At 34.1% G+C, this 16683-nt stretch overlaps 2 protein-coding genes across 4 annotated transcripts in view; one reads left to right on the forward strand and one right to left on the reverse strand.

The window, feature by feature from the left end:
• Gnpnat (glucosamine 6-phosphate N-acetyltransferase) overlaps window positions 1-12580 on the forward strand; it is a 40095-nt gene extending 27515 nt beyond the window's left edge. For both annotated transcript variants that reach the window (XM_090398845.1, XM_090398844.1), the window contains exon 6: window positions 12155-12580. In XM_090398845.1, coding sequence (XP_090254971.1) covers window positions 12155-12308 — 154 coding nt within the window. In that variant the 3' untranslated portion in view covers window positions 12309-12580. The remainder of the gene's footprint in view (window positions 1-12154) is intronic.
• Window positions 12581-14585: 2005 nt separating this feature from the next.
• CIA30 (complex I intermediate-associated protein 30) overlaps window positions 14586-16683 on the reverse strand; it is a 95319-nt gene continuing 93221 nt past the window's right edge. The window contains exon 5 of one of the 2 annotated variants that reach the window (XM_090398909.1): window positions 14586-16038. In XM_090398909.1, the coding sequence (XP_090255035.1) occupies window positions 15814-16038 (225 nt within the window). In that variant the 3' untranslated portion in view covers window positions 14586-15813. The remainder of the gene's footprint in view (window positions 16039-16683) is intronic. The other variant, XM_090398910.1, reaches the window with a different exon arrangement.

Consider the following 16683-nt stretch of genomic DNA (forward strand, 5'->3'; position numbering starts at 1 on the left):
TCCAAAAGTATCATGGTGTATCCATTCTCCTTGTCTAGTTCAATGGTAACATCATTATAAAATGTAAGTTGCAAAAAAAACATGACCTTCCCTTAGTAAACCCATGGTGCTCATTCCAAAGTAGAGATATTCACTGTCAACTGCTTTCTGAAGGCGAGCCCAAACCAATTTTTCCAAAATCTTCACGACCACTCCTAAGATACTAATTGGTCGATAGTTGGATACATCAGTCTTTGCACCACCATTATGCAATGGAATTACTATACATTCTTTCCATTCCTGTAGAATTTTCCCTGTTCTGAGAATCATATTAAACAGCCTGGTCAAAGGAATAGCCAGTTCAGCTGAATACTCTTTTAGTACACGTGCTGATATCCCATCATTCCCTAATGCTGAATTCTTATTCAGTTTGTGCAACAGCTCTAATATCTCATCCTCATACACCTGAATTTCTTCATCCTGTGAAGAGGTAGGTGAGCTCAATGTTGCATACACAAGGTTGATAGCTTTTAACAAAATGGACACATTAGTTGAACAACCTCTTCTGCATCTGTACCCCTCTCTCCATCTGCATTTAGAAGAGTTATACTTTCATATTCATTCTTTCTTTTACTTGCAGCATATCGATAGAATTCTTGTGGGTTGTCTTTAGTATGCAGAGCTAGTTTCTTTTCATACTCAGACCGTGCTTTCTGCACAACAGTTGTGAGTGTTCTAGCCGGTTGCTTATAATTTTCATAATGTACATCATCCTTATGCACACAGTATTCCTTCCTCATCATCCTTTTCTTATGAATCTCTAGCTTAGTAAGATTACATGTCCATTTATTCTTTATAAGTATTGTTTAAATGCTTTCCATACACTGTCAATATTCTTCCCATCCATCAACTGATCTTATTCCACTAAACTCAGTATACTCCTCAGTTGGTCATAATTTCCTGCTTTGTAGTTCAGCATGTAATGCTGAACTTTTATGAATGGAACATTCATAAACTTAGTCACTTCCCAAGTGAGTACCACATGATTACTGTTTTTGTGCTCATCTTTTCTATTTTTTGATGCATTTCTTCATCACTAGCAACCGATCCACCAGGTCTGTAACAACACCCCACTATGTAATTGATCTTGTTAGATTCCATCTTACACCAGATGACTTCAAACTCACTGCCACATGAAATACTGTTAGTAGTACTACTACAATCATAAGTCTCAACTCTAACTGGATTGAAGTCATCCGATATCATTGCACAACCCCTCCTCTCCTATCCTTCCTAAAAATAGTGTACCCTTTATGCTCAATACCAGTTAGTATGTCTGATTCTGATAGCCAGGTCTCGCTAATGCCTACAATCTGAGGTCCCAAGATATTGACTAAGGCAACAAACTCTACCCCTTTTGTTTCTGATACTCATAGCATTAGTGTACAGACATAATAATCTACCTGCATGTTCTTTTGTATGCTGTTGTCTGTAGTATGCCCTAATTCTACATTCCAGTTGATCCCACGGGTCAAGGCATGACACAGTTGGACAACTTGCAGATCTCTATTCTACATGTAGATATCTTTGCACACGTTTGATGGGTCCGAACTGGACGAACACAAATTCGAAATCGTTCTCTCCTCGTCAACATTTCCATGACAGAGCCCATTCCCATCATTAATACAGTTATATAACATTGTTTATATTACACCCACATTCTCACCATTCCTCCCTTTATAATTTAGTTTCCCTGACTCTTTGTGTTAGGTCTCATACCAGTTATTAGTTTTTCTAGACTTCTGATACCAAATGCATTCAGATGCAGGCCATACCTCTTATACAAATCTAATCTTCCCTCAAACTCACTCACACATCCAAAAACTTGCATCCATTCCTTCTATGCATTGAATCATTTGCCATCATAGCCTTTCTTCTTAATTCATTTTTATCACATCCAGGTGATTTTCACTTTCTCACTCTTCACTCTCGCCTCTTCCAACAACCCTTTCATGTTCTTTGTCATACTGAACTTATCGTTAGTACCTACTACAATTACAATTTCATTTACTTTTCTTTTCTGTTTTTGAATTACTTCCTTTATATTCTTAATTTTCGCTCTGGGAAAACTCGAAGTTATAACTTGCTCATTAATAGCATGTTTTATTATAGAGTAACCATGCCAAATAACTTCTTTCTTTTTACTAATAACGTCACTTACCTAATTCCGTTACTTCCTAACTTACCTGTTTCCTTGCTTTGTTGTTTCTTATTTTGTTGCTTAATTTTCATTTTCTCCCTATGCTCATTTAAATGCCTCTTGACGTTTCATAATTCCCGTCATTTCTCTGATGATCTGCTTTAAGTTTGCTATTTTTTTTATTTTCATTAACCTCTTTCACAATTCCAATAACCTTGTTAGCAGGGCCAGCCTTCTTGTTCTCACTTGTGATGCTCTTTTCAGCATTACTTTTCTTTTGTGTTTTTGGTGCCATTTTAAACTTATACTTATTGTTGAGATATCTTAATAAAAAAATGTTATAAAATACTGAATTCACTGAAAATACTAAAATCTACACTAATATACTATAAAACACTAATTTTCTAAGGAAAAAACACAATAATAATAATATGCATTAATACAATAATATTAAGGAATGCCTTTCTTTAAAATTATTCTGTAAAGTTTCATCAATTTCTAATTTATAATTACAAATATTCTGATTTCCATTTTATAATTAGAATTGTCTCCCAGTATTTAATGAAATGACAAGACGTAATATTTCTCATAGAAAACCATAGTCGTACAGTAATAAAAATCATTGGTGATAAGTGCTGCTCATAACTGCATGCAATAAAATACATAGTACTGTGATATGTTGTGAAATAAAAAATGATAGATCTTTTGGTTAATGAATCTAATGCAGTGACATGGTTGGTAAAATTTATATTCATAGTGGTGTGAAAACTGCTAATTATACACAAATCCTATGGATTCCAGATATGGAGATTCTTCTCAAGTTACATTAAACCTTCAAGAGTGATTGAAAAGTCATTATGCATAGGTGTCTAGTTATACCAAAATAATTAGGTTTGTTGTTAAACATTTATTTCACTTGGTTATACTATAAATTAAAGATGCCAAGAAATTATATTCTTGGTTTAATCCTTTATCCAAGTGTAAGCAAACAAAGTTTGCATGTGAAGTATCTTCATGACTTGTATATAGAGGTTAACAACTACACATGAATTGCCTTAGTATCCCATAATGCAAAGCCTACATCCTTTTGGGTGTGTATAATACTATGCATTATAATATAATTTATAGTTAGGTTTGTTGTTTTAATATTAATGATATAATGTTATGGCAGGTATACAGATGACTACTAACAAACTGTACAAGCTATTAATAGAAAATTACCAGATATAATTTATGAGCATGTTGAGAGCAGTTTATACTGTATTTTATTTATTGTTTTGAGTCATGGTATCTATATGGAAGATGTTTGTATACTGTGGAATCATGCTGGATACCAAAGATTAACACCTGATATAGAATTTCATAACAATATTATTAGCCCCCCCCCCCCCCCCCCCTTTTTTTTTTTTTTTTTTTTTTTTTTTTTTTTTTTTTTTTTTTTGTCAGCACAGATATATCATTATGCTGACAGTTTCAGAGAAAATTAAGCAGTTAGATGGTTAGGTTTCTTCCTATGAATGTTGCTAGCTTCAGTGGTTCTTTGGTATGGCTTTCTTTGATAGTGATAAACTATGAATTTGAATCCATCTGGGCTATGAATATTTAAGTTGTCATTTTGGAGGTTTAATGGAGTGTTAGCAGTGCTAAGAAAGGATTACAGAGTATATTTATCATTTGATTTATAAACTATTATAATGCTTCCAATATTTCGTCTGTCACCAAGACACTATCTGTCCAAAATATGCCAACTTGAAGGAACATGAGCACTGAGAGGAGGGAACTGACCTTTGGTAGGATGGATAAGGGTAGCAAGTTTCTGGTGGGACTTCAAAGCTGTGTAGAGTTGTACTTTTTTAAAGACCTGGCATATCTGCTCTCCAGCCAAAAGGCTGCAGGTTTGAATCCCACCATGGGCATGGATGTTTGCAGTTGTCTGTGAAAATACTAATGGTGGTGGTCGGCAGTAGATGATGATATGGTTCACTGTAGTTGGTGGATTGAGTGGTGGAGAGAGAGAGAGTTGTAGAGTAGGTTCCCTCCCTCGATGAGTCTTTGGACTCCTTGGAGGTGTCATGTAATAATAATATCAGAAGGAAAATGTTTTTCCTTCTGATATCTTAGATCTCTTTTTTCCTTTGCCATCAGTTCTAGTTAATTTTCTTGGAGGAACAAAATTTACAAATAGAGGGAACTGTTATAGGTTTTCCCCCTTCTCACCCCCCACTTGCTAATTTTTACATGGAAAAATTTGAAAAACAAGCCAGACTCAACCCCCCCCCCTCAAACTTTCTATCTGACTAACACATGTAGATAATGTGTTCTCTATTTGGCCTCATGACCCAGACACATTAGACTCCTTCCTCTCGCCTTAATAGTCTACATCCAACAATCTAGTTTATAATGGAAAAGGAAAATAAAAGTTTATCCTTCCTTTAGACATGTTAGTGGCATGCCTTCTGAATGGTAAACTCCCCTTCACTTCAGAAAATCCACTCACACAGGCAGATATATTCAAAAACTTTCCCACCACCACCACTCTAATAGTCTACATCCAACAGTCTAGTTTACAATGGAAAAGGAAAATAAAAGTTTATCCTTCCTTTAGACACGTTAGTGGCATGCCTTCTGAATGGTAAACGCCCCTTCACTTCAGAAAATCCACTCACACAAGCAGATATATTCAAAAACTTTCCCACCACCACCACTCTCAGCAATATGGCATGATTAAAATTCTAATCACTAGAGCCTACAATCTTTGTTGCAGTGGAACCTCTCTTTCAACAGAACTCAACCATAGCACACCTTAATAGCTACAGTTCTTACAGAATTTTAAAAAAATAATCAGTCTTCTCCTCCCAATCCTCACCTATCTTTTAAATGCTATCACCATCCCCTATGTCTGGGATACATTAGGGAAAATAGCCAGGTTTTTTTTAAAAAAGTACAACTGCTACACAGCTTTTAAATCCCCACCCAAAACTTGCTACCCTTGTCTGTTCTACCAAAGATCAGCTCCCTCCTCTGTGCCTGGAGTATATAAAGCATTTAGAAAACCCTGCAAATTCATGTTCCTACAAGTTGGCATACTTTGGACAGACAGGTAGATCAGCCACCTGTCTGATTTAGTTCCATTTAGATGAACACAAGACTTGCATCTGCAATCATCATGTATTAGATACCACTCACAGGATCTTCTGGAAGAAAACTACCATGGTCCATCACAGTAAATTTAAAAGGGGGGGGGGGGGCTTTTTTCTGGAATCTGCAGTGGCACTCAGAAATTAAACAAATACAGATGCAAAAAAACTTCCCAAAATTTTTGAAACATTACTCAGAGGTCCCAGTTTACATCGTAGGCCTCCTACAAACACCTATAGAAGTTGCACCACCCAGATAGGACTTTAGTTATAACATGTTTCACTGAGCCTTGTGTTGCCTTTGTGTGTGTGTAACAAGTGTTAGTCACTGAGATGAAATATTGGAAGCATTAAAAATAATTTTTAATCCTTTCTTATTGCTGTTAATACTTCATTAAACCTCCAACATGTTCTCCCAGCACTTAAGCCTTAACACATGGATATTTAAGTCTTTAGCTGACAAATCAGTTTCTTTAATCATTGTTAATATCACCTTACTCAGGGAAGGCTCTGACATAATGTTTTGTTTTCATTTATTTAAAATAAAGAGCCAATAGGCTTAATTTCAGCAATGTTTAAATTAAGGGGGATATTAAATCCCACATTGTTTTAAAACCGAATATAGTATAACTATAAATGTATCGGCAACTACTAGCGTAAGCTAAAGCACTTAGTACAAACTAGGGCAACTCGTTGCAAAGGTGGAGAAAGTTCTGATCACTATTCTTAGTATTTTCCATAATGTAAAACCCATCTCCTAAGAGATGTATGATGTTATACATTATGGTGGGAGGTCACTACCTAGACTGGTTTTGATCTTTATTGAGATCTCATCAGAGTAGCTAGACCAAAGTATAATACTAAGGGGATAGGGAAAATAACTTATATACTCTGCTATACGAGTTGTCAAAAAGGTGCACCCATAAATAAGTATATAAGTTCTTTTCGCTATACTCTTAGTATTATACTTTGGTCTGGCTACTCACTGATGAGATCTCAATAAAGATCGAAACCAGTCTGGGTAGTGACCTCTCACCATAATGTATAACATCATACATCTCCTAGGAGATGGGTTTGACATTATGGAAAATACTAAGAATAGCGATCAGAACTTTCTCCACCTTTGCAACGAGTTGCCCTAGTTTGTACTACGTACTTGAACTATGTTTTAGCTTACGCTAGTAGTTGCCGATACGTTTATAGTTATACTATATTCGGCACGAAACTCTTTGATTCCGCTCTTTGAGTTTCTTATTCGGTTTTAAAACAACGTGGGATTTAATATCCCCTTAATTTAAATAATGTTTTGTTTTCAGATTGAGGAAAAGTTTCCTTGATTCACCCAGTCATATATATGGCATCTCCATCATGATATTAAAGACTGCATTACCCAAAGTTGACTGTAGGCAGTATCACCCATTGGAAATGGGAGGGTGTCCCCTTGGCCAAGAAACACACGAGTGCATTAGCACCACTGCAAGTGCTATTGCAACACATGGTTTGAGTTAAATGATGTGAAAAAAATTGACTGTGCAAAGTATCATTCCCAATTTTAAAAAAAAGTGGGGGGGGGGGAAGCCAGACCATTGCATCCAACAGTACAGGGGCTGATGATAATCTTGAAAAAATAAGTCTCCAAGATACCTAGCTCATTACAAGCTATTAGAGAGAGAATATTCCTTGAAAGACAAAGTGTGACCAGAGCCAAAGCAGGACTTGTACATCACTGAGATATGTTGTAAGTTTTTCTGAAATATGGTACTATTCCACCCTTTATTTCAGTGTAGGATAATTTATATGCAGTTATTAAAATAAAGAAAAAATTATAATGGTTATGGGCTTGGCTCAAAAATTATTCAAAATTCTACTTGCCACCCCCCCCTCCATTTTTTTTTAATGAGAGGAAATAAGTCAGTATGCATTCCATAAAATGATTAGTGGTGCATTATCATGGTTGAGACAGTGTAGGAACTATTTGAAGAAAAGTAAATAAACAAGAAATGAAAGATGATAAAGTAAACAATTTTTTTTTTTTTTTTTGAAAATATAATTTATTACTTTATCAGCTACAAGTTTTGGTTTTCAAACAGATCAGCTGACAGTCCATTGCTGGATATCATAAGAATCTCTTAGCTGGAATCCTAAGAAATAGTTCCTTCTTAATTTTATTATATACACCACACTAAAACTTCTTTCACAGAATGATGTGGAGAATGACTACTATTATCGATATTAATTTGAAGAAAAATGGAAATCTGTTCTTATGTGACTTGAATTAAGAATGTTTTCAAACTGCAGACACTCGCATAATATTTTAGCTTTGTACCGTTCATTTAAAATGACTTCTGTTGCATGCCCAAGTAAATCTTCAGGGTAAATCAGAAATGGCTAGCGAACATACTGATTTCAAAATCGAATCACCATAGTGCCAGACTGTCAAGAAATAGTATTGAATATAGACCATGTACCAGATACTTCACTATTATTTTTGTCTAAAAGTGTCATTTAAAACTTTTATACTACTTTAACTTAATTCTTTGATATTCCAGATAATTTCCATTGTTATACAGCGTGTTTCAAAAAGAATGACCCGATTTCCAATAATTATATTTAATAATGAAAATGTGGTACAGTTACAAAATAAATTACGATGACTAGATGCCATCTTCTCATTAACTAAGCGTAGTGACCATTTGGGCGCTAGTAGTGGCATCTAGGGGTCATCATAAACTCTGGGCCAAGGCCGTTCACATGGTACAAGTTGCTTTCATTTGTGGTTCGTGGTTGCAGAGATATACAATTTTTAAATCGGGACATTCTTTTTGAAACACCCTGTATTATCAAGAAATGATTTCTATCTCTCCTATACTATTTTCTAAGGATTATAACGTGATTTAACATGATATAAGAGAAATTAAAGCTGACCAGCTTTTTGAAAATTGAAGGAAATCTAAGAAATGTACTGTCAGTAAGGGCTTGAAATTCTTATTAAACAGCTTCAGAAATCACTTGCATTTGTCAGATTCAGCTTTTTTTTTTTTTTAATTGCATAAAAGATTCTATATGGGCAACACGATAAAGACTAATGCAAGAGTTCGTTTTACTGGCAATCCATTTAACTTTATGAATGTTAGATTTATAAAATTTTTGGACAGATTAAAAAAAAAATTGAAGTTCCTGTTGCCTTTTTGAAGACATTCCATAAAATTAAAAAATGCTGATAAGAATATCTTTCTTCAGTATGTAAGAACATCTTTCACAGATTTTGGCATATACGCAGTTGTAATTTGAGCTATACAATATACAAAAATGTTTTGTTTTGCAGGTCTATTAACGTAGTGCCTAATATGCCTTGCACTTCCATCTACTCTCAATCTTACAAATTGCTCAGTATCTCTTTCTCTCCCCCCCCCCCACCTGCTCATACTTGTATATTAATGTTTTGTCTTTTCTGACATTTCATTTTTAATATATTGATAGTTTTACCACCACTCACAGAATGAACAGAGGAGCATCAGTAATTATATTATTATTATATGACATCTCCAAGGACTCATCAAGAGAGGGCACCTACTCTACCTCTCCATCCACCAACTACAATCATCTACAACCCACCACTAGTATTTCCACAGACAATCACAAACATCCATGCCTATGGCGAGATTTGAACCCGCAGCCTTTTGGCTGGAGAGCAGATACGCTAACCACTCGGCCAACCCTTAACCCAGTGGTTGGCAATGCTACTTTCTAGGGGAATTATTATAGAACCAGGTGGTTCCATTGCCTTCCTTGTCAATAGTGTTCTGTGTCTGTAAATATTTGTGTGCATGGAGCTGATTTGCTTGTGTTGAGAGAAGAAAAACTAGTTTCCTGGAAAATAACCATTTACCTCCATATGAGACTGGTAACTCACCTTTGATTGAAAAGCCCTGATAAAGGTTCTTCATGGTTGCATATGGTCTTTCCAAACCCAGGCCCATCCAACCAAAGGGCTTAATCAAAACTAACTGAGCTATGGAGGTTCCACATGTGTTGTAAAACACTGAAAATATGAAAGTGGCCTAGAATGAATGTGAATCGAAATTTAGAGCATTAGCATTTCTATGTTGTGTGATTGATACATAGCTTACTGTTGCTGATGTCATGCAGAGCAATTATGAAACTGAAACAAATAATAGTATTTCCATGAAGTTAATCATATTGCATGGGAGCAGTAGTTTCTGCTTGAATATTCTCTCAACTGGTGGAAGGCATGACTATTTTGTTCCTTCATTTGAATTCTATCTTTTATGTGAAGGTTCAGTGGATGACTAATCAAATATGAACTGATAATTCAGTAAGATTGATATGTTTTTGCCTGCTTTGCTTAGTTTATTCAAGGAACTAACAGCAGTAAAAATTTGAAGTTGGAGTACAGTGATGTTACTTCTCAGTTGTGTTCCCTACTTGTTTTCATAGCTGTCTGTTTATTGGTGATTTTCACACTAACTTTGCCTTTCCTATCTTAGACTTTCATTAGAATTTTTTAAGAGCATAATCTCATCCGTATAGATTAAAGAACTAAGTTCAAGTATAGTACCGCTTTCCTAAAATTATGTAGTCTATAAATTATAAGTTAATTAGGTGTAAAGATAGCATAACTGATCAAGCCATCTTCATCTTTCTATTATAGTTAACTAGTTTGCAACCTGTTGTCCATTTACAGCACACAAATTGTGTTTTGAAGAGTTCTTCTCCTGCTAACATATTGTATGCCTTTTCAAAATCAGCAAGACTTAAATAGAGATCCTTATTATATTCATATGATTTCTAGACTATCTATAGAAAGGTCTTGGTAATCATTATTTGGCTTAAACCCATCTTTTTCTTAGCCTTTGCTGATGTATGCTTACATCCATCTTTTCTGGAAACACTATAATCAAATTCTTGATATGTACAAGATATTATGATATACCCCATGAAAAGTTTACATCATTACTAATTTCCTGTTGACCACAGTATTGTCAGACCCATTTTGGCCTTCTAAGGCACATTTTACCATATCATTTCACCTAGATCTTGGTCTTGTGAGTCATCATCTCCCATTCTGTTTAAGTGACCATACCACTTTAGATTACCTCTGCCGGGAGAGAACATGGGGGCATCCATTGAAGTTAAATTTATTTGCAGTCAAGAAAGGGGTAAGAGCTAGGTTTTTCTCCCAGAGAGCAGTGAATAAGAGTGGAATAGTTTGCCTTTAATGTTAACAATGTCAGGTTCCTTCCTAATGTCCTAATCCTGGTTGATAAGAGGAATATTGTCAGAAGTGAGGTAGTGAGAGGGTGGTCTTTCCTCCTGGAGATGACAGGATTTGTATGTTGGTGGCATTGAAATTCACCAAATTGTCCTCACCCTACTTGAAAATGGCAAGGAGATCAGTATTTAAGGTATTGGTTAAAGAAAATCTAGAAGCTTGAAAATGAAAAAAGAGTGGAGAGTAAGATTAGATGTCATAAGGAGAAGGTCGTTGATATAGAGAAGGAACAGTGCTGTCACCTACAGTCTGGTAAATTGGATGAAAGGAAACCATCTGTCATGACCTGCAATGAATGACTGGAGAGGAAGGTGGCAGTCCATTCACAAAGGGAAAGAGGAATACCATAGGATGGTAACCTGGTAAGAGGGCCACAATGCCAGACTCAAAAAAACTTTTCTGTGGCTTTTGTCCAAAAGGAGATCGCTGTAAAACAAGAATAGCAGACTCCAGATTGGTGATCACTAAGTAGAATTGGTGAATCTCTGTAGTTGAAGCAGTTAGTTGTTGATGATCTTTTCCATTATTTTTGAGAGTATTGAAGTTAGAGCATTAGGTGATAGTTGACTTTATCTTTTTTAGGAATAAGCTAGATAAATGCTTACTTCCAGTCAGTTGGGTAGATGCCAGATGAGTATGTCAGCATGAAGAGACAATACAAGATGGATGAGAGTTCTGAGGCATGAACTTCTAGTAGAAATGGAAGAATATGATCAGGGCTAGAAGACATATTGTGGATGGTTTGAGAAATGGTGGGAGGAAAAAAACAGATGCTAAGATGTCTGCTTTCTTTAAATGTTACTGTTGTACCCATCAGAATGCGAGAGACATGGAAGGACAGAAGTTGCATCCTGTAGCTTTTGATGAGAAACCAGAACGGCTGTCATTTGGATAGAACACAAGCTTGGTCTGCTTTGGATTTATTGATGATATTGCAATCTTATTAAGCAAGAGATCCATAAGAAGATGTGGAAAGAACATTGCGAGAATAAGAGTTATGAAATATATAAAGGGCAGGTCATATATAAAATCTTTTAGATTTTGTCTTTTGGTGGTCATTCACCATTAAAAAAAAATGCTTTCAGATAAATCTGTTGGTCATTAGAAACTTTTTTTTTTTTTGAAGCATGTTGTTAGGGTGTTTACATAAGAATTATAAATTAAAGTTTTTTTTCTGATGTAAACTTTCTATTCAGAAAGAAAGTTAATGAATAAATTAGCTACCATATTGTATTATGGAAGGAACTAAATTACATCACACAGGAGCAATTTGATGTAAAATCAACTGAATCTATATACATTTAGTTTAGTCAGAACTAGTAAGTTTAATGAACTAGTTATTTTCTTCCCAATCTTAGTCTTGTAGTGTGAACACTATGATCACATTGCCAAACTAAAATTGAATACATGATATTTAAAGAATAACACTACTTTTATTAGAGGTCATAGTTGGTAGGCTTTATTTTATGTTTCAGTAAATAGTTTACTTCAGATTTGACATAGTAAAAATAATGTCTTGCTCATATGAATATTTTATTATCCTAGGCTGGTAGAAATAATTCATCTCCTTGCAGAACAGCTAGGATGTTACAAGATTAATCTAGACTGCAAAGATAGTATGGTGAAATTTTATTCTCAAATGGGATTTGTACTCGAAAATGGAAACAGTAACTTCATGACAATCAGATTTTGCGACTAAAATGTGTTATATTCACTGAAGATCTTTAAAAAGACATACCTGAATACTTCAGTGCACAGTGCTAATTTATGACTTCACAGTATGGGGAACATAACCAGTTGTTTGCTTATGTGAAACTAAATCTTTATTAGTGTCCCCATTAACTAATAAGAACTAATTTGTTTGACAATTCATGAGTATTTTAAACTATGTATTTATGTATTCTGATCTGTTACTTGTAATTACCATTCTCTTGTTTAGTACAGTAAAGAATAAATGGAAAAAATTATTTATTTATGTATTCTGATCTGTTACTTGTAATTACCATTCTCTTGTTTAGTACAGTAAAGAATAAATGGAAAAAATTATTTTAAAAAAGGAATAAAAAATAAACTAGTTTTTTTGACCTTTAAAAGAGTTATCTAATTGTTCAAAAAATATTTTATTACAGATTAAAGCAATATTTTTCTTGATTCATATATCACAGATATGGTGTTATGAACTGCTATGAACAAATCAAAGGAGGTTTCAAATCTAATTACAGATGTCTTTCTTGCTTACAACATATAATAATACAAACTATATTACCCAAGATATATGGTTTGTATTTTACTATTCTGTCACTATTTGTAGTTTGGCAACTTTCATTCTAGCAAACCCATAATGACCACAGGAATAGTTTGTGATATTGAATTTATTTTGTAAATTATGCTCTTGTTTAATCCTTTACCAAACAAAGAGGCTTGCATTTGCAAGCCTCTTTGTTTGGTCAATGACTTAATGTCAGTTGTCTTAGTATCCCATAATGCAAAGGACACTACCTAGACTGGTTTTGAACTTTATTGAGGTCTCATCAGTGGGAGTAGAGACTGATACCAAAGTTGAATTAATGCAGAAGTCACATATTTCTCATGCATAAGTAGTAAAAAGGTGTATCAACTTATTAAAATACTCCAGATCTGACACACTTACAGAAAGTTTTTCCACTTGTTAACTAAAGTAAATTATATTCTTGATTATCCTTTATGGGATACTGAGGCAAATGATGATGTGAAGCCAACTATCAACCTCATATATGCCTCCACCTGTTGTATCTTTATTGTCGAAAGCAGCAACCTTCATTAGTGTTGTCAACTATTTATGACATTTGTTTCATTAGAAGCAGAGTTATAGTGCCAAGAGTTACAGTGTGTTTTGACGAACGGCCAGAAAATGAGTTTCAGACAGAGAGCTGCGACTGACTTGTGTTAAATTTGGTAAAAGTTTTATCAAATGCTTCAAAATGCATACGGTGATGAATGCTTATCCTGTACTCAAGTTTACGAGTGGCTTAAGCGATTTCAAAGCGGTCGTGAGATGCTTGAGGATGACAAAAAGCCAGGCCATCCAAAAACTGGACTGAGCGAAGTTAACATCCAAAAAGTGCGTTATTTCATAAAAGAAAACCAAAATCGTCCATGAGATTGATTGGGATTCCAAAATCAACTGTGCACAACATTTTGACCGAGAGTTTGGGCCTTCTTAAATTGAATTTGCGATTTGTTCCCCACAAGTTGACTGATGACCAAAAAATTTATCGAATTGAACATTGCAACGACCTCTTTAAAACCGCTCGGAAGGACTCAAACTTCCTTGAAAAAATCTTCACTGGTGATGAAATGTGGTGTTTTGAGTATGAGCCTGAAACAGAGTGCTGAGTGGGGATCACCAGAAGAGGGGCATCCGAAAAAAAAGTCACTTGGAGAAGTCAAAAGTAAAGACAATGCCCGATTTGATTCTACGATTCCAAGGGCATTATCCACAAAGAATTCGTTTCACCTGGCCAAACGATCAATGGCGAGTTTTATCTCGAAATTTTGAAGCGATTGATAGTGAGAATTCATTGTGTGTGGCATGAATATTGTGATGCAGGCAGCTGGTCACTTTTGCATGATAATGCACCATCTCATCGTTCGAACATTGTGAGACAGTTTTTGAGCAAAAACCAAGTTTGTTTGTTTGTTTGATCACTAGCTGTATTCACCTGATTTAGCACCCTGTGACTTCTTTCTCTTCCCCCAACTTCTATCGAAGCTGAGGGAGAGTATATTGATTGAAATAAATGATAATTGGCCTGTGTTTTATTTTCTATCAAAAGTTAGGTTTCTTTCTGGACATAGGGTGTGTGTGTGTGTATGTGTATATATATATATATATATATATATATATATATATATATATAAAGTAATCCAGTTGTACAGATACTTCATGTACAAACTTTGCTTCCAGTTGAATAAAGGATTAAACAAGAATATAATGTTCTTGGCAAGTATAATTTATTTAGTAATCAAATGGAAATACATCTGAATTTATTTTGGAACTAAATTCTGTTTAAATCAATAACAACAAAATGGCCATCTCTGGCTGTGCCCAGTCAATATTTCAATGCTTCCTTGGATAAAGAATACACAGCAAACAAGATATTCTGTTCTTATTCAAATTATCTTGTTTACTGTTATCTTTATCATTGACAATGTGTCAGTTAATGCTAGGCAGAATAGTGGACTAAATTTTTATTTCTGTATTGTTAATAAACATCAAAGTTCTTAATTGATATAACCAGTCACTAAGTATTGCTTTTACTGAATAGCTTTGTACAAATCCTATTATGTTACAATGTAGTTCCCATATTTCAGATAGTGCCAAAAAAGTAAACTCCATAATTCTTATATTTCCATCATGAACCTATACAGACATCAGCATCTCGTCACTATCCATATGTCCTCTTTCCAACTCACCATTTGTATTTTCTGGAACAGCTTTTCTCTTCTGATATTCGCTGAGTGCCTGCAGTTTCAGCATCTAATCCATACACGGTTATGTATCATATACAAAAGTTTCTGTAATCTTTTGTGTAAAACAGCTTTTTTTTTTTTTTTTCCCCAGTATTATCTTATGCCAAATATGACAAGCAAGGCCACAAACCACAAAAATATTTCTAGTGCTCTATAGCATCACATCTGAATTCGATAACATTTATCAATTAGGATGAAAGAAAAAGCTATGTTCATTAATGTTTTTATTCTTCTTATATTTACATATTTTATCTTTTTAATGCATATAATCTTTTTCTATATTTGAAGAGATATGCTCAACAACTCTTTTCAAAAAATGCATTATATTTCTGTTGGCAATGACCTCAAGCTAGAATAAAACCTATTCCATTTAAGATGATCTAATAATGTTTACAGCATTTCACTTTATGCAACAGCTTAGCAACATTTAAGTTAAGATGCACGTGATGCAATAACAAAGAAATTAATTTTATAAATTGTGATATGAAGGCTCCTAGAAATAATCACTTTCTACATTACACAAAATTTTCATAAATGTACTGATTTTTATGTAAACTCTCAAATGCTGAACATATTCACAGATAATGACAAGATCTTAAATTTCCAGAATGTACTTCTCTCTCTAAAAAGAATAACTTAAATGCAGTTTGAAATATATTAGCATTTTCTTTCAAATCTGTAGAAATTTTATTTTAGACTTCTGCAATAGGTTTGGGCAAATTGTACATTTCATAAGCAAAAGTCTCATGATGGTTTCCATCAAGGTATACTCCAATATAATCAATCTCTAATTGAAAAGGTCCACAAATTTGATCACAAGCTGATATTCCTATGCTAGCAATGCAATCCAATGGGATGGGTGCTTGCTTATCTTGAATTCTACCTTTTGCTGATAAGAAGAATTTTGAGAATGGAATCTACATAAAGAAATAAAGAAAGCAATTTGTCAAATAATACTTTGCAACAGTGTACTTACCAAGATGAAAATTTAATAACAATTTTATTCATTCAAAAACACAATTCATGTTTATCTCATGCATAGGTTCTGTGGAGAAAGGACATATTAGAATAACTATTTTCTGATATTAAACCACTCCCAAAGAAGTCAAAATTAAATTGTTTTAATTCAACTAGTTTTGTGAAAAACTTTCTTCACTTCATCAGGAAATAACATGAATAAATTAAACTAAAAGCAAAGTAATAACAGTTAACATTTCTAACATTTAAATTACTTTGCTTGTAGTTTTTTAAATTTATTTGTTCTACTTCCTGATGAAGTGAAACAAAGTTTTTTTTCACAAAACTAGTCGAATTAAAACAATTTCTTTTTTACTTCTTTGTGAGTGGTTTAATACTGGAAAATAGTGATTCTAATTCATGTTCATGAATTATTAATATACAGAAATGATTCAGTACGAGATACAGTAAGTAATAAATTATTTCTAGCATGACATTGATTTTTGTTTTTTTAATTAGTCACACCCATGAAGGTTGTAACATTAGTAACCCTCCATAGAACTAATATAAGGGTTACCATAATCTAAAAAACTTTTTTTTTTACT

The sequence above is a fragment of the Typopeltis vanoorti genome, chromosome 10, assembly GCF_054136105.1.
Source record: "Typopeltis vanoorti isolate ZY-2024b chromosome 10, IOZ_Tvanoo_1.0, whole genome shotgun sequence".
Lineage (NCBI taxonomy): Eukaryota > Metazoa > Arthropoda > Arachnida > Uropygi > Thelyphonidae > Typopeltis > Typopeltis vanoorti.